General features: G+C 35.2%; 1 protein-coding gene across 1 annotated transcript in view; it reads right to left on the bottom strand.

Annotated features, from left to right (window-relative positions):
- Positions 1-8266: 8266 nt before the first annotated feature.
- LOC120416387 (netrin-B-like) overlaps positions 8267-27233 on the bottom strand; it is a 154618-nt gene continuing 135651 nt past the window's right edge. The window contains exons 4-8 of the mRNA XM_039578166.2: positions 26647-26796; positions 26464-26559; positions 12524-12589; positions 12184-12415; positions 8267-12082 (exon numbers count right to left, since the gene is read on the bottom strand). Coding sequence (XP_039434100.1) covers positions 11935-12082; positions 12184-12415; positions 12524-12589; positions 26464-26559; positions 26647-26796 — 692 coding nt within the window. The 3' untranslated portion in view covers positions 8267-11934. The remainder of the gene's footprint in view (positions 12083-12183; positions 12416-12523; positions 12590-26463; positions 26560-26646; positions 26797-27233) is intronic.

The following is a 27233-nucleotide window of genomic DNA, read 5'->3' as shown; positions in this document are numbered from 1 at the left end:
GAAGACTTGTATGAACACACAAATGAAGCGATATGACTTCATTGGTCTTAGAAAAGTTAAACACAAAGTTTCATCTAAATAAAAGAAAAAAAAATATTTGCAAAGAAAATTGCCCCTTCTTGAAAGAATTGCTCAATATTGAAAATTTTAAGCAAAGAAAATTCAGCATAATATAAAACTGCCTTAAATTAAGTGTAACCGAAAAAAAATATTTGCCTTTCTGTCTTCCTCACCTTACTTAGAAAAGGCTATAACACTCAAAAAAAGAAATTCTAAATTTGGCATCCTATCCCCACCTTCACGTATACATATCAACTCAGAATCAAATTCTGAGCAAATGTTCGTGTGTTTAGGGATGTGGATGTGTGCACCAAAAAATGTTACTCAGTATTCTCAGCTCGGCTGTTTTTAGCCCTACTAAATAGTTTCAAGCTATTGTCTACCCCAGTAACAATGTCCGAATACTTCGCACCCTCAAACTAGAATAATCCATAGCAAAAATTCCATGGAAATTTTCGTCAATAAATCAGTCCACTCCAGGGTTCCGCGGCCAAGCCGCCTCGAGGGTCACAACCCCACCAACGGGGCAATCAAGCTGCACACACAGTGGCCGCCACCGCCGTACACTAATTTATTGCCAATATATCTGTCACTCTCAATCGAGCCGATTGAGAAAAATTGATTTTCTGCGACAATGACAATCCGCGGTGGCAGCACTCAAATCGATTTGTGATTATCCGCTTACCCGGACCTTTAAGTGGGGAGGGGAAGGGTTGGTACGAAAGTGTGCCCTCAGGCCTTAAGCGCGCATAGTGCAGGGGATTAAAATTTGAATTATAATAGCAAAATGTGGATAATTTTATGCTGAGTTGTTGGCCTCTGGCACAGTTCGGTTTGAGTGGATGGCTTTTTTAAGTGTCTGAACAGTAATAAAATCTGTTCAAAAATATTGAAAATTTCAAGTTTTTTTTTTAGTTTTACTCAATTATGAAAAATATGTCTAAGCAATTATTGGTTAGGATTTTTGAATAAATTATTATTTTTCAAAGTGATTTTCTAGCTGCTCAACTGGTAGCCAGAAGTACAAATATGAAATCAATAGTCGAACATGTGTTTTGATTTATCTAGTGGATTAACTGCCTCCCTCCCCCCGGCGAGGAGTATTCAATAAATGGTTCAGTAGTTTGGAATGCTAAAAGCGCAGCCAATTCGTTTACGTGTGAGATGATTTGTGTAACATCGAGACTTGGTTTATGCAAATATGTTGCAGTTGACTTGATGAGGCAAGCTTCCATTGCGTCATCGGGAAAAAATGGTCTTTTTGTGAATTAAAGAAAAAAAAAACAAATTTTATTACCGTATCTCAGGGTGACATTGTAAGCCGGGGTTTTTCAATATAATTTTAAAATAATTCGCAATATTTTTTTGCCCCCTGATATTTCGAAGAAATTTTGAAGGAAGTACCAACGACTAGTCGCGAGCCACACCCTCGCTCGTCTGTTCCAAAAATTCCTAATTTCCGATCGGCCACGCATGACTTGAATGAAATTTGAAGGATTATGTAATTGGCAGGTTCCTCCTCCTCCGTCTGCCCTGGAGAGACGCTAACTGAGCCCATATTTGCTAATTTGTATGCAAGCATCACTCACGAGGCATCATCTCCCGAAAAGGCAGTCCGGCAGGTGGGCTATTGATTCGGCACGATCAAAACCAGCGACGGTCACGTTTTGTACAGAAAAGGCAACAGCAAGGAAGAAACTGATTCCCGAATTACTGCGGGATGATTGCCTGGTCGTCGTCCGTGGACGGTTTATTAGAGGGCTTGGCATTATGTAAAGTACGGCCAGTAAACCATATCAGCGTACAGTACACAACAGAAATCGATGCCTGGGACATGTGCACGGGATGTGGATTGGCTTGGGATGCAGTTTTGGGCAGGGTTGTATCCTTTTTAAATCGTTTTAGAAAAACAAATTTTCTCAAAAAATATCAAAATATCGTTAAAAAACATAAGATATGACTACCTACTGGATCTTTTTGCAACACCAACCTACAACCCTGACTTACTGAATTTCCCTCCAATTCCGTTTTCACAAAACACGACTCAACTAGTTTCCTCCGAAATAGTGCAGTCTGCTGATCGAGCTTTTCCCCCCAAAATATTACGGAAGTGAACAGTACGCCGCCACATTTGCACAAAGGAAAGTTGCTAGCAATTTTGCAACATTGCACCGCGACTCACAAACACAATGGCAGCGAAATTGCATCATTCATAAAAGCAGTTGCAGTTGGAAATGGGAATGGAAAATGGGTGAAAATTGGCAAATGGAGTCATTTGATTGTGAGTAGTAAATTTGGTGTACTGAATTTTGGGGAAAGCTTTTTTGATTACAGATTCTAAAAAGCGTTTTCAACTCATATCAAGCTAGAAAGCAAGTTTAAGTCGAAACTCTTGCAAAACAATTTGGTTAAATAGTGAGAGTTAACAAATCGGGTGGAATTAGGACTGAGTCCTTAACCTGTCAAACATACGAGAATTTTCCCTATTTGTGATGTTTTCTGTTATTGTCGAGAAATTTAAATTTATTTATTTTTTAAACGGAATTTTTATCCTAAGTTTAAGATACTCACCCAGTCGGCCTGGGTTCGATCCCAGAAGGTCCCGGTGGCAAATTTTGAGACGAGATTTTTCTGATCACGCCTTCTGTCGGACGGGGAAGTAAATGTTGGCCCCGGTCTAACCTAGAGGTTAGGTCGTTAGCTCAGTCCAGGTGTAAGAGTCGCCTCTCTGGGTCCTGTCCCGGTGGAGTCGCTGATAGGCAGTTGGACTAACAATCCAAAGGTCGTCAGTTCGAATCCCGGGGTGGATTGAAGCTTAGGTGTAAAGAGAGGTTTGCAATTGCCTTAACAATCAAGTCTTCGGACACCTAGTTTCGAGTAGGAATCTCGCAATCGAGAACGCCAATGCAATGCTGTAGAGCGAATAATTTAGATTTAGATTTTTTTTAGATTGAGATATTATTGATCACATCGAAAAAGCTTATTTATCTGAGGACAATGACTTTTTGTAAAACCACGAAGGGTTTAAAATGTAAATTTCAAGTCAATAAATAATAAAACTTTTGTAAAAACTGTATAATTTTTTATTTAGGATAGTTTAATTTTTAACATTGAAAATCGGACGCAAATGTACAGAGTTATCGGCATTGGAAAAATGAACGCTCTACCCTAATTTACAATGAAAAAGGCATTTCCAACTTTTTTTTCTAGGGTTCAAAGAGCCGGTGAAGTTGCATTTCCAATTTGTTTGACCCCGTTGGGGCCACAAGTGTTAATTTTAACTTGATCGACCTCATTTTTTCCACGGGAAGCCATATGTATAAATGAACGACTTATTGAAGGAAACAGCATTTTGCAAGCCGATGAAAAAAAAAATATCGCAATAGAGTTGAACACAGTACAACTTTTAAAAACTAAAACCACCATAAAACCTAAAAAAAAAAATTCAATGAAATTATAAAAACTTTTTGCAGCAACACAATTATTGCGCATTTTGAACTACTTTATATTTAAAGAAATTTGTTATATATGCTTTTCATCGTTGACCTCATGCAGAGCTTAGAGGAAGAATAATCTTTAACAATCAAAGGTCTTTGATTTTTTATCGAATTACCGAATAAAAAAAAATCAAAGTAGAATGCTAAACAAAAACTTGGCGTATGGCAAAATCAAATAAGACTATTACAAATTTTATTTAATGTTTTGGTCACTTGGCTATGGCCAAGCTTGAGACGAGGGGATATTATATATATAAATAATACTAAATATCAAATTCTACTCATTATATTAAAAAAAAAGATTCAAAAATCGCCATCAAGAAATGTTTTTGAAATCGTCAACATAGATTTTACGGATTCGCTTACAACATGTCAATCCGTGTGCTATATTTACGCACACTTTCTGCTAGAATATCTCTAATAAAGAAATAGTTTCAATAATGGAGCATCTTCGAATAATCTTTTGTTTTATAAAATAAAATGTTCTGAGCCAACACAGCAAATGCTAAAATAATTCATTGGTAATATTTCAACTAAGGTTTCAATATTGTTTTAAATAATTCCTGTGAAATTTTATTTTGAATGAGAAAATGAGAAACAAATCCAGGATGGTCAAGCTTGGCCATGACTTCTACAGGTTAAAAAAGTGACGTTTCTAACAATAAAAAAAATCGGCTACATCTTAAAACAGTGCATGCACAATATAAAATTTTATGTAAAGCATTTTTGGATTGCTAAAATGAAATCAAGTTTTTTTATACTTTTTTTCTTAATTTTAATCTAATCGGTCTTTATCGGTGAAATCTGACGCAAATTTTAGAAGAAAGATAATGAAATTTTAGGTGGATAGGTCGACTAAGAGTCATAGAAGAAGATATAAAGGACGGAAAACTAAGTCAGCGAAGGGCCATTTGAGGAAGTATGTGTGTGTGATCAAGTCTTTTAGCCTTCTAATTTGGCTCTGTACAAGTACTGAGCGAAACACACAGTAAATGTACAGAGACAACTTATTCCTGCAGCGTCATCCATATGACTCCCGGACGGCCAAAAGAAATGATCGCACACCGCCTATACATACAACCGGCACGTTACTTTGGTTCTAAGGAATAAGTTGTCTCTGTACATTTACTGTGTGTTTCGCTCAGTACTTGTACAGAGCCAAATTAGAAGGCTAAAAGACTTGATCACACACACATACTTCCTCAAATGGCCCTTCGCTGACTTAGTTTTCCGTCCTTTATATCTTCTTCTATGACTCTTAGTCGACCTATCCACCTAAAATTTCATTATCTTTCTTCTAAAATTTGCGTCAGATTTCACCGATAAAGACCGATTAGATTAAAATTAACATCAGTTCTCGGTGACCAAAACAATATGGGAATACTTTTTTTCAAAAAACATTATTTTTTTAGATAGCTTTTTTTACAGTGGTATGGAGACTTGTATGGAAGAACTAATGATGAAATCTAATCTTCTTAGGTCATAAAAATGGTTCACACAAAGTTTCATCTAAAAAAAAAATACAAAAATTAAATTTACAAAAAAAAATTATTCTTAGGAGGATTGTTCATATTGGAATATCTGTACCTCGAAAACGGAAATTTTTAATCAATATGGTGTGTTTTGCTATGACCCATTAAGGGCAACAAGTTTGGTGTCAGCGTTGCTATTCTTATTTTTTTTTAATTTTGTAGCAATAAACTTTTTGCCTTCCTCACCTCACTGAGGCAAGGCTATAAAATCACTCGAAAATTGAACTTCTTAAATATACCTTCTAGATATACCTTCACGTATACATATCGACTCAGAATCAAATTCTGAGCAAATGTCTGTGGGGTTGTGTGTAGACATGATTTTTTTTCCACACGATTTTCTCAGAACTGATTAAACCGATTTTGGCCGGATCCACCTTATTCTGTTCGTTTTGGGGTCCCCTAAGACCCTATTAAATTTTATTCTGTTTAGTGAAGTACTTTTAAAATTATGCCATGAAAAAGTATTTTTGTAGCTACAAAAAAGGGTGATTTTTGCATAACCTCAAAAGCCGGGTCTATTTGCTTACGCGCGAGAGTCGCAAAGCATGCGTATCGCCCGGTTGCCACATTGCTTAAAATGAGAGTCTGCATGTTTTCTGGAAAAGTCTGTATCAGGTATATATTTTTTTTCATTAACTTATTTTCATCATTACTTTGTAAATGTGAGGAAGGCACCAACCACCTTATGGTGGATTAAGAAACGTTTTTGCCTTCCTCACCTTACTGAGGAAAGGCTATAAAATCACTCGGAAAATGAACTTTTTAATTAGACCTCCCAGGCCTACCATCATTTGTACATATCGACTCAGAATCACCAGCTGAGCAAATGTCTGTGTGTTTGGCTGTATGTAGACATTTGTACCAAATCAATGTCACTGGAATATCTCGTCACAGGCTCAACCGATGTTGGCCGGAATGGATTTAGTCGATCCGTCTTAACGTCCCCTAAGTTGCTTTTTAAATTCATGCAGTTTTCTCATGTATTTAAAAAGTTATGTTAAAAAAACAGTTTCATATTAAATTAAAATTATGGTAAAAAGGGTGGTTTTTTCATGAAACCCTCACATGTTATACATTTTTAGAAAGCATATGAGAAGACATTTTAGGTGGAGTAAGAATTTTAAAGATCTGACTTACCTATCTTAAATTACAAGCAGTTTAAAAAATGGTCTGAATTCACATAACCTCAATTGGTCGGTTCTGATCGCCACGAAAAAGCCGTGTAGAGGGATGCCATTTTCCTCAAAGGCCGTGTCTGTATAATCTTGACAAAAAGTCTGTAGGTAGTCTGTTTTTTTACTCATCACTTATTTTTAATAGGACCTCTTAGGTGCGGCGAACGTAAGGGGAGATCCATAAACATGTGGACATTTTAGGGGGGTTGGAATCACTATAAATGAGAGGAAGGCACCAACCACCTAAAGGTGGATTAAGTGACGTTTTTTGTTTAATTTTAATTGAATTTGTTATAGAGGAATACTTTACGTGAAAAGGTTCAAAATGCACATTTGTTTTTATTTTAAATGTCCTTGAACTTAGAAATTGGGATATTTTGTTATTTTTTCATTATTCGAAGTGGACAAAAGCCCTCTTGAGCTTTATTCATTTTTTTTAATTGAACATCGGACCAATAGTTCGACGCTTTCGTGATATCTTGTCGCACGTCGCTTTTTGACGTTCCGAGAAAAACTCATTTCAATATTTGACCTTGAATAAACAAAAACGATAGCACGCAGTGTAGTTCCCGAGTCCCGAGTTATAATAACAAATGTTTACGGTAGTCGAGCACATACTTGTGTCAAACGCGTTCTGACCTAAAATCCCTTTGGCCAATTGCCGCACTTACATCAATTTTCAGAATGTGTCAGAATAGCACGACAAGATTGAAACTTCTTTCATATGAAAGTGACAAAAATGCACGGTGTTTTTTCGGTTTTCAATGAATAACTCAGGATTGAAATCGAATTTTGGAGATCTGTGAAGGTCAAAAGGTGAGGCATTGTGAGCTGTACAAAATTGTGTGCTATCTTGTGACACGTTTGCTGTAAAAAGATAGGACGTGTCACAAGATAGCACACAAGCGACAAAATGACGTTCTTTACTAAATTTGGCCCAAAATGCACGTGCTACAAGTTAGCACGATAGCTTGTTTTTTTTTACAAAACACATACAGATACAGAAGAAGCTGTCAACTTTTTTTTTAGATTTGTTTAAATCAAAATAAATTTGAATGGTATACAAACACTTATTTTGAACATTCTACAATTTTTTAGCCCGAGTTTAAAATGTTTAAATCATTGAATTAAAATGAAGAATATTACAAAAGATTTAATAAATTGATATATTTTATTATATCAGATTTATCGAAAAGCTATTTAAAGTGCAAATAATTTGAAACAAAATTTAATTTTCAAACAATTGTTTTCCGAAAATAATAAAGGATTCAAAATACAAAAAAAATCTCCCAAAAACAAAAAGTCATCGTGGTTTTCCTTCACGCAGGAGTGGAAGCTCGATCCGCAAAACTTTCGCACTGAGTTTGCTCTCGCACCAACAATGGAAATAAATGTCATGTAATTGAAGCGAAACGTAACGACTCTCGAGACGACGACGACGCCAACCATTGTCGAGTGCTGGAGCGAAAGGGTCCTTTCCCAAGGGGGAGGGTTCCACCGCTGGTCCGTGTTTAATGGGTAAAGTTTGACGCAGGCAAAAGTTGTGATATTTTTATGGGTTCAACCGGGCGTCAAAAGGGCTGCTTTGAGCGAATTGAAAATATGTTCTTTTTGAACCTTTTCAAACGTGACGCAAGGGGTTTTCGAAGAACTTTTCGGATTGTTTAAAAAAATGGCAAAACGAAAACAAGTTTAGCTTTTTCACTTTTCTGTTTAATATAAAATAATTTAATGATATTTATTACTTTTTGCTGTTCACGTTTTCTTTGATTTTATGTTGTTTCACTTACACTGATTCAAATTTTGTTTTGTTTTGTTTACGTTGAATGTGTATGCAAGTGTCATTCTATTGTTTGTTCACCTAACAGACAGTTACAGAGTTACAACTACTAAGAAGGTTTCCTTTTTTTCTTTTGCGTGTTGCGTTACAAATGGGGAAGGATTAATACATGGATTAGCTATTCTGGCGATTGTTTGCTTTGATTGTTGTCATGTGAAATATTTACGCGTTAGAGTTTGGAACAAGTTTTGACACTACACTACTGTTTTATTTTTTTTTCGTCAGCTGCTTCCGGATTCAAGTACCAACATAAAGAGATATGCTTATTAAAAATCTAATAAACAGAAATCGACTTGTGCTATCTTGTGTGTGTGTGTTTTACATATAATATAATAATATATTTGCAAGTTTGCTTTTTTTTTAATTAGCTCTCGTTTACGCGATACGATACGGTTACGCTTTGTAAATCCAATATTTTTTATAAGGAAAATGGAGGAGGAGCAGCGAATGATTTGTTAATGATTTAATTTGTGGGCAAGGTGTGGGATTTCATATGTACAGGAAGTATGATCACATTGTTCGATATATATGTGCATTAATCAAGGTATAAATATGGATGTGATTTTGCTCGCCGCAAACTTTAAAAATTTATCAAATAATTAACATAAAATTTGCATCGATAAGACCGCTTACACGCTAATTGTAGCGCTTCGTGATTTGATTTTATGAAGTTTGCTGAAGCAAGGGAGAAATGTTATAGTGATGGTTGCCGTAGATTTTTTTTTGTTTACACATCTACGTTTGACAATCTCTTCGTGTCTTAAATTGTCAAATTCAAATTCTCTTTTATGACCTCTGGGACCCAATTTAGTTTTGTCACTGAATCATGGTGGATCCTTATTTGAGGACATTATTGTCATTACAAGTGCTTTTGCTAAATTTTCTACATTTCGAGAGAGGTTACTGAACGCTTCGAATGAGCACAACGCAAAGTCACTCTCACAGTCATTTGACTCTCATATTCGCTCTGTCACCACCCAGCACCACCCGAGCAAGAAAGAGAAGGAAAAGAGAGAAAAAAAAGAGCATGAGGCTTCGATTCGTTTCTGGGTTCGTGTGCGTTTGCTGACAGTCTCTTCGGAATGCAACCATGGAGTAAATATTATTGTAGATGCTGACTGTCTAAATTTTCAAATTTCACGCAATCACTGTCAGAAATCGTTCTCTTTTAAAGCCTTGCTCACGCCATTTAGTTTCTCTCTCTTTCTCTTTTACTTTTCTCTCTTTATCTTTGCAGTTTTTTGAGAGCGAATCAAAGTGAGAGATGAATACTCACAAAAAATATCGAAATCATAAAACGAACTTTAACAGGAAATTTATACAAAATCAACTGTAAATTATTTATTTTTTCTTTAAATTCTTTATTTTTTGTTTTTTGGAATACTCAATTTTCACAAAACTTTGTATTTAAAAAAAATCCAAATTTTTATTTTTACAATATGGGTATCAAATGATCAACGTATTTTAGAAACAAAAAAATGCTCTACATTTTTGTTATCGGACTATGGGTGTCTAATGATCAAAATTTCTTTGCTCACTGAAAACATTAAAAAATGAAAATAATTAAAATCTTCACAGAGCTACGTATATAAAATATAAAAATATAGAAATTGAAATTTCAAGCCTAGGTTTAAACATTTGGATGAAAAAAGTGTTAAAAATGCATCTTTCACGCGCCCAGTTGCTTTCCAATCATTAGTTTTCAAAATATCAAGATATCGACGAAATTTTTTTTTCGCGAAAAAAAAACTTTTTGTCTGACTGAAAACTTAAAATGTTTTCAAAGGAATTCAAACATGCTAAATATGATTATAAACGCAGGAAAATGCATTTTAACTGGTTTTCAGTTGATTTAACTTACACTTTCATTAAAATTTTAAAGTTTATCGAAAAAATACTAATTTTTGAGTATTTTTTCGAAAATACGTATTTCTGTAAAAATTACGTATTTTCAAAAAATCAAAAAAAAAACCTATTTTCAAAAAATACTAAAAATTTGAGTTTTTCTCATTCACTCCTAATGAAAAATTAAAGTTAAAAAAATCTCCAAATTCCAGTTCCAATAGTTCAAGGATACGTATTTTCGTGAAATTTTTAAGTATTGAAAAATATATATTGATTTCGAAATGTATGGAAATTCCCGATCATTTTTCACCGATAGTCAATTATTAATTTTTTGAGCATTTTTTTCGAAAATACATAGGTCTGTGAAAATAATGAGTATTTTCAAAAAATATAGTATTACTTTCGCAATGTATGAAATATTCTCGATCATTTGATGCCCATATTAAAAAAAACTAAAATTTAGAGTTTTTTTTCGAAAATACGTAGTTTTGAGAAAATTTTGAGTATTTTAAAAATTTAGAAATGCTTGAAAAAAATTGCAAAAATTGAAATTTTGAATATTTTTCGAGAATTTAAATTTAATATTTTCAAATTTAATTTCAAAATTCAGTATAAAATAAATATTTTTATCAAAATTTTCATATAATTTTGACGCAATGGGTAGCTGAAATCATCCCGATTTCAATACATCATATTTTTTTGAAGTTTTGGTAATTTTTCATAGAGTTTTAGGTCATGTCTTCCTTAAACCGAGGCATACAAAACCGGGAAATGAATGAATGAATAAAATTAAATATGCGAATATGAAATTAAACTTTTCAAAACGGAATTGAAAAAAACTTAATTTGGATCTCGTTTAATTTTATAATGAGTTTGTAAAACAGCATAACTGAAACATTACCCTAACACATTAATTTGCTAAAAAAAATCTGTTATTTTTCAAGATTTAAAGTTAACCTTGCAATGCCATTTTCAAATTCATGTATTAAGTTATCTAAACAGCAACCATTACCATGCGAAATTCTCTCTGCTTCAGACTTAGAAAAAGCTGCTCAGCGCAATACAGAAATTTGCTGTAGTCATCATTTTCATTTCTTTTTTGAAAGCGATGCCCATTATGTCTTTTGAAACGCAATTTTAATGAAATTTGAACCTTTTTCAACTCCCAATAACCTAACAATAAAATAAGTCCTTCTTTAGAGAGAAGGAAAAGAACAAAAGAAGAAGCATTTTTGCTATTTACAGGAAAATGGAATATATTTTTGTTTGTTTTCCTTGATTTTTTTTTTTTTGCTTTGCAGACATCCAGATATACACCCTAATGAACTGTTGTGATGATGATTTTGTTTTTTCTTTCTTTTTGAGTAAAGCCTACCAGACGACGACGAAGACGAATTTTGTAAGAAAAAGCACAAATTTTAGTTTTGTTTTTGCTTACAACTTTAATTGTACACTCTTAACTTGCATTATTGTACACTTTATTGCATTATGTATTTTCACCAATTTCTGCGTGATCGCCCCTTCGCAAGGTTGTGTTAGTTGCGTGTTTTGCTTTGTTAAAACAGTAATTCTTGTTCATGTTTTTGTTTTGTTTTTATTCTTGTGTTTGTGTTACTTTAATATTCAATGGCACTGACAGAGACAAAAAATACTATTGTTGGTAAGACTATCTCCTGCTACCGCTCTACTCTCTGCTCTTCTCTACTCCCAGCTCTGCTCACACTACCACATTCCACTTAACCACTACAATTAATACATATGAGTAAGGGTGTATTTGTATCTTCTTGCTTCGTTTACGCTTCTAACTGTGTGTTTTTGTGTGAAAGTATGCATGCATTCGCGACCAGTCTTCCCAAACACCCCAATTTCTCTCATTCTCTCTCATTCGCACTCTCTTACACAATTGACTTGCCTCTCGCCACTCTCTCGCGTTCTCTCTGCTGCTGCTGTTGACTTGTTTTCTGCTCTCCCGCTCTTCGGCTTTAATAACAAGAGCCGGAACCGGACTGCTGCTGGAACCGTCGTAACCGCCGGTTCCAGTCGTCCTTCCACTCGATGATGATCGTCTTCGGGCCCAGCGACAGCGTGTCCGGGCTCTGCTTCGCGTCCATGCCCAGTATTAGGTAAGATCTGATTGGGGGGGGAAGGAGGAGAAAAAGCGAGAATGATCAATTTTAATATTGACTTAGTAAATAATTTACTAAATGCTTAGACGAAAAACTTGTACTCACTTGTTGATTTTAATACTCGGACACCGGCAGTCCAGGTTCTTGTTCGGCACGAGCAGCCCGACGGGGGACTTCCGCTGGCTGGCCGCCACCAGCGACGGGCTCGTGGACTTGAACACGGTCTGCACCTGCAGGTTGAAGCGGACCTCGTCCCGGGGCACGTACTGCTGCTGCTTCATTCCGCCTCCAACACCGCCGGAGGACGTGGTGCGACCGGTGACCTTTGCCATGATGGCTGTGGGGAGAGAAGAGTAGAACGCGAATGCAGAAAAAAAGTGGTTAATTTCAACCCAAAAATTTCACGAGGGAACTCTGAGAGTGTGGGGAAAGAACGCAAAATTACCATAATCACGCTTGCAGAATTTATTCAGATTTAATCGTTTCGTGTCAAATCTACATTTGCCGCAATCTGGAAATAATGAAAAAAAAGAGAAGAAAAAAAGGCAGATAAATACATTTGTGACACGTTGAGGGTGGTTATCAATAATAAGTGTAATTTTTTGATCGCATAGTGAACGCACACATCAAGTACGAGATTGAAAAGTGGTATGCTTTTTTTTCTTAATTATCGAATTGGTTTTTAGATTATGTTTCCCAAAGTCATGAGATAGCTCTGCTTTTTGTAAATATTTTTTAAATAAGTGCTTTTCCTTAATTTTTTTTTAAATTGCAAAAAAAAGTTTTTTCTTAAATATTTTAGCTTTTTCATGCCAAAACGGTGCACATTTTCATAAAAATATTAAGTAATTTCCATCAAGAAATGAATTTTAATATTTTGTACATTATTTTTATGTATATTTTGTATAAACATCGTCTGTCAGATTTTACACCAATTAAAAAATCATTGGCAGAAAAATGTTTGAGAAATTTTCTGCCCTTTAAAATTAATCAAAATTAAGTTTTCATGGACTGGATTTGAACATTCAAAATATTTTTTTATTTAGAGCAGAAAACTTTAAAAAAATCATTCTTTGACATTGACAATCGGATCATTCGTTTCCGAGATAGACTGTTGCAAATATTTTTTTGAACTTTATGTCCCTCGACTCTGATCAAAGTCGAAGGGGGAAATAAAAAAGGATATAAATTGAAATTACTAGCCATGGTTTGAATATTTTTATGAAAAAAATGTTTTGAAATGCATTGTACACCTATTCAGCTGTTTTGCAACCATAAGTTTCCAAAATATCAATGCGTCGACGATTTTTTTTGCCAGATAAAAAAAATCATTTAATTATTTTTAACTGCTTTTTTACCTTTCCATGGCCATATCTCGTGGTCGAAGGCCGTGTTACGCGTCACTATTAAAATACTAAAATTAAAAAAATCTGTTATCAAGAATGTGTCAAACAATCACTATTTAAAAAAAAACATTACATAGTAAAAGAGTTCTTTGTTTGTTTTCTTTTTAAACATGACAAAATACAATTTTTTTTTGGAAATTATTTCTTAGTAACAAAAGGTGATTTTCAAATTCAGAAATTTTCCTGTGCATCATTTTTTGTCAGTGCAGTCCTCATTCATACCTACAACTTTGCCGAAGACTCTAAATCGATCAAAAAAATCTTCCAAAGAAACAGATTTTTGAATTTTCAAAAACGATTTTTGTATGGACAGCTGCCAAATTTTTATGGAAAATGATATGGACAAACTGATGATGCAAAATGGTTTGTTTGGGGGTATGAAAGGCAACCAAAAAAGAAATATTTTTTCTAAAATGCTATACAAATCGGATGGTCAAACTCTGAAAGAATTGCTCACATATGGGTCATTCCAGGTCAACTGAGTACACTTTTGGACTCGACCTTCACCGATTTGGACCAAACATGGAGGGAACGTTAATTTATCGATAGTTAACAGAAATCCCACGTTTGGTGCGGATTGGACCATCCCTCTATTTTTTGCACCGCCCGCTAAAAAACTTTTTTTTTCTTTTAATAATAACTTTGCAACTATTTGAGCAAAAGACTTTCTACAGGTTGCATTTTATAGGAAATTGTCTAAAGAATTAGATAAAAATAAAATTTTAACCCTTAAATGCCCACTAATATTTTATTTTAACGTTTTAAGTATTAAAATTCAGTTTTGACCAATTTCTTATACTTTTATTTGTTTTATTTTATCACCATCGTGTTCCCCGGTCAATTTTACATAATAATCAATATTCGCATTCGCATTCGCATTCGCATGGAGATGGTGATCTTAGCGGGTTGCAGACTGGATTTCGTCATGTATGTGTGATAATTGTCCAGCCCAGGTTGCTTAGAAATTGATTAGAGGGAATTAAAACCAATTCTACCAGAACAGGACAGGTAGCACCATGAAAGCCATCCATTGCCGGCCGCTCCCATCTCCACCATTCACCGGGAGAGGAATAAGGATCCACCATTCACCGGGAGAGGAATAAGGACGGGAAGTGTTGATGCTGAACTTACTTAGAAAAAGGTAGCGAAACCGCAGGCTCTTTTTCCCAACCTTATTGTGGAACTCGATCAAACTGATCATTTGATCAAATTTAATCGAATTTAAACAACAAGGATGCGTAAATGTCGCGTGGAGTTGGTAGTTGTGATGGGTAAAGGTCTGGGATTTGCCCTAAGCAAGCGATACGACCATTGGCATAAATGAAGTTAACTGTTAGATTTTTATTCTCAAGGCAAGCAATCGGATGCTGCTGATGAGACAATTCCCGTTTAGATTAAGTGAGGTTTATTATTTTAACAGGATTGAAAATTTATTCTCAAAGCAAGCAGTCGGATGCTGCTGCTGAGAAAGTGTTATTATTATTTCAGTGTATTTTATATTTTAATCCCGACGCGAATATTTGTTTGAGATCTAATCTTAGACAGCCGGCTGTGGAAAGATAAGATCCATGCACCTCAATCATCATCATATTCCAAAACGATTCATTTTTACGTCTACGGAAGCGGCTCTACTGTGAGCAAAGAGCAAAATTAATAAAAAAAAGGGACCATCCATAAACCTCGTGGACACTTTACGGGAAAAGGGGGAGGGGGAGGGTTTCTGGCAAATGTCCACACTCCATGCAGAAAAAGTTTTTATTAGTATGGACAATTGACCACGAGGGGGGTGGGAGGCGGTGGAGGGGGTTTGAGATTTCAAAAAAGTGTCCACGCGGTTCATGGATTGTTCCAAACCGAAAACTAACGTGTGTTAACTGCTGGAAAATGTGCATTAGCAAACCGACAACGACCACAGCATTTTTTTGAATGAATCATCCAGCACTTTCCTCTCTTAACCAATCCACCCTTACCCCTCAAGCCAACCAGAGCAGCTGAAAAGAGAACAAAAAAAGAACGCTCTCACCCGATGCATCAGCAACATCCTCGAGTCCAACTGTAGACGAAAGCTTTCAAACTCTCACAGAGAGCCGCCGGGCCGGCCCCGCTCAGCAGCTCTTCCCACCAACAAATTGCACAGCCTCTCCTTAATTTTGCTTGCCAGGGCAAAAGCTCTTTTTCTGCAGCACACACACACTATCCGTTTCGTCGATTTTTCTTCATATCTGTAAATGTCATCTCACGGCCAAACTCTCGCAAGCTACTCGAAACAATACTCTCACCCAACACACATCTCTCCAACTATGCTTCTCTTCGTCGATTTTTCTTTCTTCTGCTTGCCTCCTGTCAAATATGGCTGAACAATTTGTACCAAAACAACACAATTTAAATCGCGATAAAACTGATTCTAGCACCTATTATCACTGATATTCCACATTTCCCGTGTGACTCTCTTCACTAACAAACGAATAAAACCACTTTTGCCGCGAATACGCCTATTTTTCGCCGAAAAACGCGAAGCTACCGGGAGCATCACACAAACGCGTCATCAATCGTAAACAAACAGCTTGATTTCCAATTTTACATAATAATCAATATAGACCTCAAACTAAAATGAACTATTGGTGAGATACAGCGATTTTACTGAAAAAAGTTTGATTTTGTGCAGCACTCGGAAGTACATGGTGTACTTTTCAACATAAAGAGATGAATCCCGCATAGTTCGGTTTTTATATGTGAGAAACTTATTTCGGAATTGAATTCCTTTTTCTTTTTTTTTCTTCTTCTCCATCGAAATGAGTTTCAGGTACATTTTGCGGGTTCCCACTATCACCAATCGATTCCTAAATTTTTCATGTAAGAAATAGTTACGTTAAAGCATTGAACATTTCAGCGGCATATTTAAAACTTATAAAAACATCAAAAAATAGGATAAATCCACCATTTCCACGGGTTCTCACTATCACCATTCGATTTCTCGGAATTTATCATTCAAGAAAAAGTTATGTCAAAATATTAAACATTTCAGCAACATATTAAAAAGTAATAAAAACAGGAAAAAAGGGTAAATTGACCTAAAAAGAGCCTTAAGCAAATTTACGCGGATTCTCACTATCACCAAACGGTGTGTGTGTGTGTGTGTGTGTGTGTGTGTGTGTGTGTGTGTGTGTGTGTGTGTGTGTGTGTGTGTGTGTGTGTGTGTGTGTGTGTGTGTGTGTGTTCAACCAATCCAATATCCGTAGGCCGGCTACGAAATTATGGGAAAGTATAATCTGTATCAGACTTGGTTTATGCTGATACAACTTATCGCAGTCCCGGACATTAGGTGGTGTTAGCCCTAGCGCTGCTTCCAATGACCCATTTCAGAATGACAGAGCTGCTTGCGGTCCAATTCCGAGGTCATTGGGCATTGTCCGGCCCCGCCTAAACATACAGCAAGAACCTGACGGGTTCTCGACCTATCTTTAAACTTCCAATCCCATAAGGCAAAAATGGGATCAGCGTGTATTTAGTTAAGTGGCAATGATAAATGCAATGTAAGTATTTTTTTTTCTTTTTATTTATTTATTTTTTTTATTTATTTATTCGTCAAACATACGTAGACTACATGATCGTTGCTTAGTTTCTAATTACAGGGGGGGAACATCTATCTTTGATTGTAAAACTGTTTTTTCATGGTGGATTTTGTCATTGTGAAATCGATTATGTTATTATATTTGTTATAAGTTTCCATCATTCTATTCATGGGCCCGTGTTTAGCGTAGTCAGTTCTGTGAAAATGCAATGCGAAAGGCTCACGTGCTCTCAATACGCGTGTGGGTTCATAGAAATTTAATGTTTGTAACAACTCTGGAGAATTAATTCGGTTTGCAATAAGATCATTTACGAACGAGAGAGAAGCGAATTCACGACGCTTTACAAATGTTTCTAAGCTTATTAACATAGGTACAGCGTGCAATATACGAAGGAAGGGGAAACACTGTCCACCCTAGTTTACGAAGAGCAAATAGTAAAAATTGTTTTTGCACTGATTCAATACGGGTTTCGTGTGTTTTGATGTGTGGACTCCACACGACGAAACAATATTCAAGAATAGAGCGAACATAAGCTATGAACAATGTTTTCAATGTATAGGGGTCCTTAAAGTTATAACTGAATGGTTTTATGAAGTTGAGCATATTAGTTGCTTTGAATACCATCGTGTTGTAATGTTCGATGAAAGTCATTTTAGAATCAAGTATGACTCCAAATTAGTTGAAGCTCCTCCTTAATGTTTTGACTGAAGTTCTCCGCAGATATTAAACTGGTAAACGTGGTGACCAAAATATCCAGAGCCGTTACTCTAGAAAAGTTTTCCAGCTGCTTCCTATGCTGATGGGATGGCCAACAACACACCTCGGCTGCAACTCTTCTTCTTCTTGTTCTTTAAGACACCGAACGCCCCAAACCAAAATTCACAAAAAAAAACGAAAAACTAAATCTTCAAAACACCGTCATTGTCTACAATTTGCAGTTCAGGATTTTTTGAACGCGCTCGTAACTTCGAAAACCGTACAACAAAACAAAACGATACAAACGATAAAAGTGAAAGCTGACGCTTGACGTTTGAGAGTGGAGCAACGCGACGCAAAAAAAAAGAAGACAACGAAGACAACTTTGAAAGTTTTACTAATTTACCCTAAATACCACAAAATCCGACAACTTTTCAGCAAAATCCACAAGGAAACACTAAAATGGATTACAGTGCCGCTTTTACACAAAGAATAGGCGCTCATCAAACAGTTTTGCACCATAAAATCGCGAATTTAATTGCTGCGCTATCACCGACGAACCACACGCTACCACAGACTTAACAGACCATTCTCATTATCACCAAACGATTCCTCAAAATTGTTAACAAAAGAAAAGTCTTGGTCTCGGCATCAATTAAATCCGTTTTTTGCCTCAATTTTTCCCACTGTGTAATGTTTGAATAAAAACTTGAAAAAAAATCTTGTTTCTTTTTTATTCGCTGTACTTCAGCAACAAGAGATCCAATCTTCAAAATATCAAACATTGAAAAATACAGATTTTGGGAATTAAAGTTTTGAAAAAAATATTTAAAAATCGACTATTTTTATTAAAATTCAACCTGATAACAAGCCTGGGAGTTCAGGTGTTTAATTGTAATAATATTTTACATTCGTTAAATACAATCAAAAAATAAAACATGATAACTTAACTATGACAATGACTCATTTTTTAAGTCGATCCACCCTAGCCAAGCCAGAATAAAGAATTAAATATGCTAATCGAAAAGAATAACCCCTCAGCTCTGCGTTGACAGGCCACGGCCTCGGTCTTCAAAAAATGGGACAACCCTCCTCGCCATCGGACACGAGGATGATGCGCCTAATCGCTGCTGGGGGTTTGGCGCGCTGCTCCTTGAACGGCCCAGCATGCAGCCTTCTGCTGCATAAAATACATAAACTTTAATAGTAGCATCAGCTCGGCTAGCTGCTTTTGCAGACGGTTGAACGCAATCTGAAATTCTAAACGGTGAATTCAATCGGGCAGTGTTGTGCAATTTCGGTGTGACTTTGGAATGATTTAGGTCTTAATTTCAATCAGTTCAATGTTGTTCTTTCGTACAGTTTTGCTGATGGGCTCGAAACGATTTGATTTAGTGCTGTTCCGAGGAAATGTTGTACTGATTACTTATTCTGGTTTGTTTTACTTTTCAACGCAGCGGATGAGGAATTTTATTCATATCCAGAGTTGTGCAATTTTCGAGATCCGATGCCGAGATTGGAGGTCTTTACTGAAGCAGAAACAATCAATTTAGCAGTATTGACCAATCACTTTGTGGGGTTTACGATAATCGAGAACGAGTATGACAAAGTTGTTGCTTTGTCTGCGTTATCGAAAATGAGAAATCAGTTCGAAACTGGTATGGATAACCTTTAGCAAACGCATTCAGAATCATTCGAGATCAATTACTGAAGATGTGGTAAATAGAAGATCTTGAAGAACTTGAAAGCGTTCATTTAATTATATTCTCATGCATTTGCAGTTTCATTTACTTTGCAGAACTTGATTGTCTCAGCATGCTGTTTTTGAAAATGGAACTTTTATGCGAACATGGGCATTAAAATTACAACCCCCCCTCAAAAAAACTCCCCCTTCTTCGATGTCGGCCCAAAAAATCAGGGGGCAAAACAATTTCTTTTTTCAAAAAACTTTAAAATTTCAATGGAAATTGTAGTGCAATCAACTGAAAGCAGTTAAAAATGCCATCCACTGCGTACAGTAATCATTTTAAGCATGTTTGGGTTGATTTAAAAATCTTTTGAATTTTTGAAAATTATCGATGATTAGTATTGCAAAAAGTATCTTAATTTTTTTTAAATTCCTTCAAATCTTATTTTTTTGCATTTTAAAACACTTTTTGCATTGAAATATTGAGACTTTGGCTTGTTATTTCAATTTTTTTTTTATTTCTCGACCCCGGCCATAGCCGTGGGACAAAAACGTTGAAAAATATTTGCATCGAATAAAAAAAGAAAAATATTTTTTTGTTCACGATTTATGAAATTTTTAATGATGTTATTGAATGATTTTGAATTTTTTGATTTTGATTTGATTTTGATTTTTGATTTTGATTTTGATTTTGATTTTGAAATGATTTTTGAATGATGTAATTGAAATGATGTAAAATACCATGTAATTTTTTTATTTGTTTTGACAACTTCTGCTAAAAAATGACTGTCTTGTGGTTTGCTTCAATACAAAAATTTAAGTTTTAGTAAACAATTTTTCAAGTACAAATTTCTAATTTCGTGACATTTCACAGTATTGGCCAAATTTCACGGACACAAACTCATGGATTACGAGGCTTCCGCGAAATTGCGAAAAATCGCAAGCCCTGATAATTTTGTGCAGAACCAGTGAAACTAATAACAAAAAATATATATATTCAGAAATTTCATAAAACATGTTCAGTACAGCATAAAAAATCATGGTATTGTTCCATCTGTAATTGTTGGCCGATTTTCTGCAAGAAAAAAAAGTGCTAAAAAACATCTTTTTATATAAAAATATATAGACATACTAATTCCCTTAAATTGAGGTAAAATTACATAACAAATTACAATGAAGTAATACACAAACGTCAATTGTTTCAACGGTAAAATTTTTTTTTGTTGCGTGTGTTAGAGATAATGTTGGAAAAAATTAAAATTTCACATGAAACGATGTTAATTGACACAATTTATAATAAAAAATAACAAATATTCTCTTGGTTTTTTCTACATAAATCAAGTTTTGTTCTAAATAACAACGAGTTGAAAATTTTAAGGCAAGATCTTTTTATGTTATATTAGATATCACCCTAATATATATTTTCAAGAATTAGATAACATATTACATGATACACAACTCACAACTTTCTGATGGAAAATAAGAAAAAAACAACAACGTTACATCATAAAATTTGTAAAACTACATAAGTGATATGAAACTTTCACTTATTATAAAAATGTCTTTAAAAATTCATTGGACAATTTTTATCGTTTTCATTGAAAAAAAAAAAGTGAAAGATCAAATGAAACCATTTAGGTCACTTATTTATGTGTTTTGAATCAAATAAAGACTTTTAAATCTTGTATACTCTTTCTTCCAGGCGAAAAAGTAAAAGATTTTTTTTCATGGATTCATTGAAATTTTGCATTTTTTTTATGCAAATAAAAGAATAAAGTATAAAAAAATGCAAAATTTCCATGGATTTATGAAAAGAAAATTCAAAAACTTTTTCGTCAAGTGTTCTAATAATAAAAATTTGTATAAGAGATTTAAAAGTCTTTATTTGAATTAAAATACATAAATAAGCATTATTTCAAAAACTCATGATGATTATTAGCAAACCCCTTGTGGATAAATATCAACATTTTTGTGATTGCCTGCTCTATATTATTACACTTGCAATAATAACCCTGCAAATTAGGAAAAAAACACGGAATTTTTGAATGAAATTAGGCCGTTGCAAATATTTTTCAAAGTTCAAACTTCAAAATTTCAATGAAAACAGGAGTTAAATCAACTGAAAACAATCTAAAATGCATTTTACTGCATTGATAATCATATTTAGCATGTTTCCCAAGTAACAATTTACGTTTTAATTCACTCTGGAAGAATATTTTAAGAGTCTCTGGAAAGATTCGAGCAAAAAACCGCTTTATCCTGAAAGCAGCAATAAAGAAGAGTTAAAGCAGCAATAAGTGTAAAATGGACCATTTTAGGAGGTTGTCAAGAGCATATTTCAGGAGAGTTCTAGAGCCAAACAGTACTGCTGTTGATTTTTAACGGACTCTCCAGATACTCTCAAGAGATCTAATAGAACTTATTCTAAAGCTAATCAAATTTGTAGCTTTATTGAAGATCTCTTGGTAGCCGCAATAAAACATGATTTAAACTTTTTTACTTGATTAGGATAAATTATATTTTATCAAGCAAATATGGGTGCAAGATTTACTTTATTAAATCCAACTATTCTTTGAAACTTTTAACGACAAATGGTTAACTTTATTCGGTGACATGAATATAATAATTATATAATTAAGTGTTTTATTATCGATTCAATCATATTGCGAAAATCCATGCCATTAATATTTCACCAATCAATTTATAGAGATACCTCGAAAAAATAGACACCGAATACATTATTCTGTGAGAATAACTCTCATTTTTCATAAAATTTAAGCAAACTTTTCTTGTTTAGCTGTAATCATCATCAGGGCGTCCATCTAGGTCGCTATTTTTTCATTTAAACATGGCGAAATTCGTTAAATCTATTTGTTCTGACTTAAAGCTATTAGAAAAACATCTTTTCTTGAGATGCTCTTGATCAAGAACAACGTTTCTTGAAAAGCTCTTGTTTAAGATTAAGCAAGGGGTTCTAGACTGGAGTGAGCTTTGACATAGTTTTAACCCAGAGTAAAATGCACAATACTGCGACCGTAGCGCATGCAAGTTTTAGCCCACTGGAGATAGATCCAAAAATCATGTGTTGGTACATTTTCGTCATTTTCGTGATTGAAACTAGGATTTCGGTCAGTTCACCGTTTTTATTTATTTATTACAACAGAAAATAATACTTGTCACTTCTTTCACTTGATGATTCGGAAACGCCTTCCAATGTTCAATGCCGGAAGCTCAGAAAGATGCACAACACTTGTTACATCACCTCACGAATCTAAATTTGACACAATTTAATCACTAACTCACATAACAATTACGAATGCAGTATGATCTTTTTTAATTTAATAAAAGAGCTTGCCCGGCACTTTAGAAACGTCCGATCTTCTTGCTGCTAAAAGTAGACTGAGTTTGACATTTGAAAGGTCAAGACAAAAAGATTTCAAATAAAGCTTTCCCTAAACAACTTGGTTTTAATACTGATTTGGTGAAGTCAATTTATTCTGGGAATATCTTCTTCAAGATAACTGTAAGTACATAAAAAAGAGATTAATGAAACTTTGCTCCATGTTCTTCGAGAACATTTCAAGATTTTTTCAAAATAATTCTAGAACAGTATTTTGCTAAGCCCAAAAAGACTTGACAAAAGCTTTTATAAAAGCAAGACGCTTTTTTCAAATGTTTTATAAAAACTGATAAAACTTAGGAGCATTTGGATTGCTACTTGGGTTGGATTGGATTCAAATGCACAAAACTACGAAAACTTTTTAAATTTTCGTCAGTACTTAGATATTTTGGAAAAGTTTTTTTTCGGAATTCGGGTCAAAAAATATAAAAAATTAAACTTTAAGCCAGATTTCAACACTTTAATGTGTGTGTGTTTTTTTTTTGTAAAGTTCACTATTCACAAGTACAGTTAGTGTGTAATGATTGGTTTAAATTGAGTTTTGAGAAAAAATAGTATTTTGTATCGAAAATTCATAAAAAATCAAATGATCTTTGAATAAACCTGAAAATATTAAAAATGAACATGAACGAAGGGGGCCTGCATTTTAAATTGATTTGAGCTGATTGCACTTAAACTCCCATAGAAATTTTGAAGGCTTTTGAAGAAAAATTGAAACTTTACATTAGGTCATGTTAGGTTACCAATTTTTGCCTTTTTATGGTGTTTAATACTTTGCAAATTAATTTGAATAAAATTACATTAAAAAGTTAAATTTACACCTTCAAATCTTGCCGTTCGCTTTACTTTCATAATAGAAAAAAAAAACGAAAAAAAAATCTGCAAGAAAATGATCTGTAAACCCAAATATTTTAACACTACACTTTATTCCACCTAACAGTTAGTTTTGATTTTAATACAATGTACCAACAATATAGTAGTTTATTGGATAATGAGATTAGATTTAAAGGAATTGGCGTTGCCAGAAAAAACTGCTTCTATGATAAAAAATATATATATATATACAGCAATTCCCCACGAAAACAGCATGGAAAAAAACAAAAGTGCTCGGATCGGGCTCAAAATTTTTCTGGGGGTTCCCTGGCCGAAATAATTAGACCCATATTTTTTTGTTTGGCCATTAGGGTGACCTACGGCGTGTTAGGGTGGTCTGAAAAATGGCCATTTTCGTCGATTTTCGCAAAAACCACTTTTTTCGAAAAATCATAACTCCTCGCCATTTTAACCGATTTCAATTGTCTTATACGCAAATGAAAGGTGATAAGTTGGCCTTTCAAAGAAAAATAATAAGAAGTTTCAAAAATCTAGCCTAACATATGAAAAGGGCGTATGAAACTTTAAAATGCCGTTTTGACGGTGTCTGGACCAAAGAGCCTATGTCTGGAAATATTTTTATCGGATTTCCCGGACATTTTTACATAACATACTAAAAAATGGGAGGAGTTCATTAACAGGATTCCGAGATATGATTTTTTGAAAATAAAATCCGTGTTTTTTGACGCGCCGCGCGCAAAAGCCGGAGAATGACGAAATTGGCAAAAAATCAACTTTTTTCACTAAAACTGCGATAACTTTAAAATTTTAGCGATGACCTATACATGTTTGGGTACCAAAATTTTTGTAATTAAAAAACGCAACTTTTGGTACCCAGACATGCATAGGTCATCGCTGAAATTTTAAAGTTATCGCAGTTTTAGTGAAAAAAGTTGATTTTTTGCCAATTTCGTCATTCTCCGGTTTTTGCGCGCGGCGCGTCGAAAAACACGGATTTTATTTTCAAAAAATCATATCTCGGAATCCTGTTAATGAACTCCTCCCATTTTTTAGTATGTTATGTAAAAATGTCCGGGGATTCCGAAAAAAATATTTCCAGACATAGGCTCTTTGGTCCAGACACCATCAAAACGGCATTTTAAAGTTTCATTCGACCTTTTCATATGTTAGGCTAGATTTTTGAAACTTTTTATTATTTTTCTTTGAAAGGCCAACTTATCACCTTTCATTTGCGTATAAGACAATTGAAATCGGTTAAAATGGCGAGGAGTTATGATTTTTCGAAAAAAGTGATTTTTGTGAAAATCGACGAAAATGGCCATTTTTCAGACCACCCTAACACGCCGTAGGTCACCCTAATGGCCAAACAAAAAAATACGGGTCTAATTATTTCGGCCAGGGAACCCCCAGAAAAATTTTGAGCCCGATCCGAGCACTTTTGTTTTTTTCCATGCTGTTTTCGTGGGGAATTGCTGTATATAGAAAACAAAATGCCAAATCAAAATCATAAGATTCTTTTGCACAGTAACAAACAGTTTGAACATATAGTAAAAATTGTGTAAATTTGGAAGGTGTAATTTTGGAAGATTTAATATAACCTCTTTTATGATGTAAATTTACCTTAAGTTGGACTGAAAAGTGTCATTACACCAGAAAAGTGGTAAAATTACGCATGTTTCCTAACATAAACGATGTACCCCTTCCCATATGATTTTTTTACTGTGTTAGAAATAATAATGTTTGACATTTGTTACCCTTTTCCAACACAGCAAAAAAAGTAGTAATCCAGCTGCTTGTTAAAGGCCGAGGCGTTAAATAAATTTTGCATTATTCTATGAAATTCTGTGTAATGTTACACCCTGAAATGTGTAGCCCATCAGTATTGGAAACTTACTTGACCGAAATGTCAAGCTCCTACATGCGTTTATCCATTCCACCGTTTATCGGTCTGTTGGCCGAGCGGGCTAATGCGCCAGTCCTTATTGACGGAGCTGGGTTTGTATTCCGTCGGTTGCAACTTTTTTTTTGTGTTAACAAAAATTGTACATGCAGTTTGTAAAATTAAACGTCTTTTTTGCAAACGATTTTACCATCGGGTTTTTTGCTGTAAAGTTTACAGGCATAAGGACAGTAACATTACTATTTCAAGAGGCAGTTTTTTTGAGTGACATGTTTATCTTGAAATAAATTCTGTCAAATCAATTACTCGAAATATTCCAAACTGTTAGCTATTATCGCTGCTAACAATTACAATCCATCACTCCAACCGAATTTATTCATTGGAAAACTTTCCCCCGTCTCGCCAAATCACTCGATCAATTCTAATCCTGCCCAAAAGCACACCCCCAAATCGCTTGATGCTTTCTGAAGTAGGTACCTTTTCTCATCATTTCTGACTTTGCAAGTTTGCGTTCTTCTACTTGGTTTTTTTTCTAGCCTTGAGCGCGCGAGATTGATTAATGGACTCCGGTCCGGAAAAAAACAACCTGACACGTTAGCAACATGTGCGAGCAGATTGGCCAGCCAGACCTTGGACGTCCTGGAACGTGCGCTATCGCTCAAATGGGGCGGAGGAAAAAGGTTTCGCTTTTCATTTCTTTGGGAACTGGGAAAAAACTTCAACTTTGACCGTTTTGTACCAACAAGTGAAGTGAAAAAGCTCCCGAAGGCTTCCGGTCGTGGCAAACTGTTAGACAGATGAATGATGACCTGACCAGGAGGAAGTCCCTTTCGGCGCTGCCGGTCCAGGGATCCAGGGAAAACCGCACAAAGAAATTAATTACTACTCACTTTCTTTGGTGCTTTCGCTGGCATCTGGATCGTACTGGTAAGAGTCCGGTGCGGTATTCTGTGCCTGGTGGTTGACCATGGTAACGCGGGGAATTTCTGGAGGGAAAAAAAATGATTGTGAGGTTAAAAAATGAAGAGTCAGCTATTTCAAACACAAAAATAGTAATTTAGCTTGATACTCACTAATACACGGCGCGATGTGGGACCGACTCTGCTGGTATCCGCGGGCACACCGATTGCAGGTCAACCCGGTGACGCCCTCCTTGCAGGTGCACTGGCCCGACGTGTGGTTACAGTTCTTGCCCGACGATCCAATTGGGTGACAGTCGCAAGCTGAAATAGAGCAAACAAAAAAAAGGAAGCAAAAATTAGTTTAAGGTTAGATTTCATAGCAGCGTGTCCACTCTTCCGGAAGAAAGTGCTCAAATTTGCCAACATTTCCGCAACAGTTTTACCCCACCCTCCCCTCCACCACCCTCGCAGGAAAGTGCGCTCCAATTTCCTTTAATTAAAACCAACTACCCTGCTTCGCACCAGGTATCGTGTTCTGGTTCCATTTTTGCAGTGGGGCTTAGCGTTGTTGCCACCGACAAATGGATGGATGGGTTCTGTCTAGCACTTTATGTCGAGCGAGTTGCAGTTCTTCGTGGGGTAGGGGAAATGGCTGTGGAACACGAAACGCCATAAAAAGCACACCTCCAGTCAGCTGGATTAGGGACCTACATAGGGAAATGAAATGTTCTAGGAGAAAATTCAAACACCCATGGTCA

This window comes from Culex pipiens, chromosome 1 (assembly GCF_016801865.2).
Source record: "Culex pipiens pallens isolate TS chromosome 1, TS_CPP_V2, whole genome shotgun sequence".
Classification (NCBI taxonomy): domain Eukaryota; kingdom Metazoa; phylum Arthropoda; class Insecta; order Diptera; family Culicidae; genus Culex; species Culex pipiens.
This window is presented reverse-complemented; position numbering and strand designations above follow the sequence as displayed.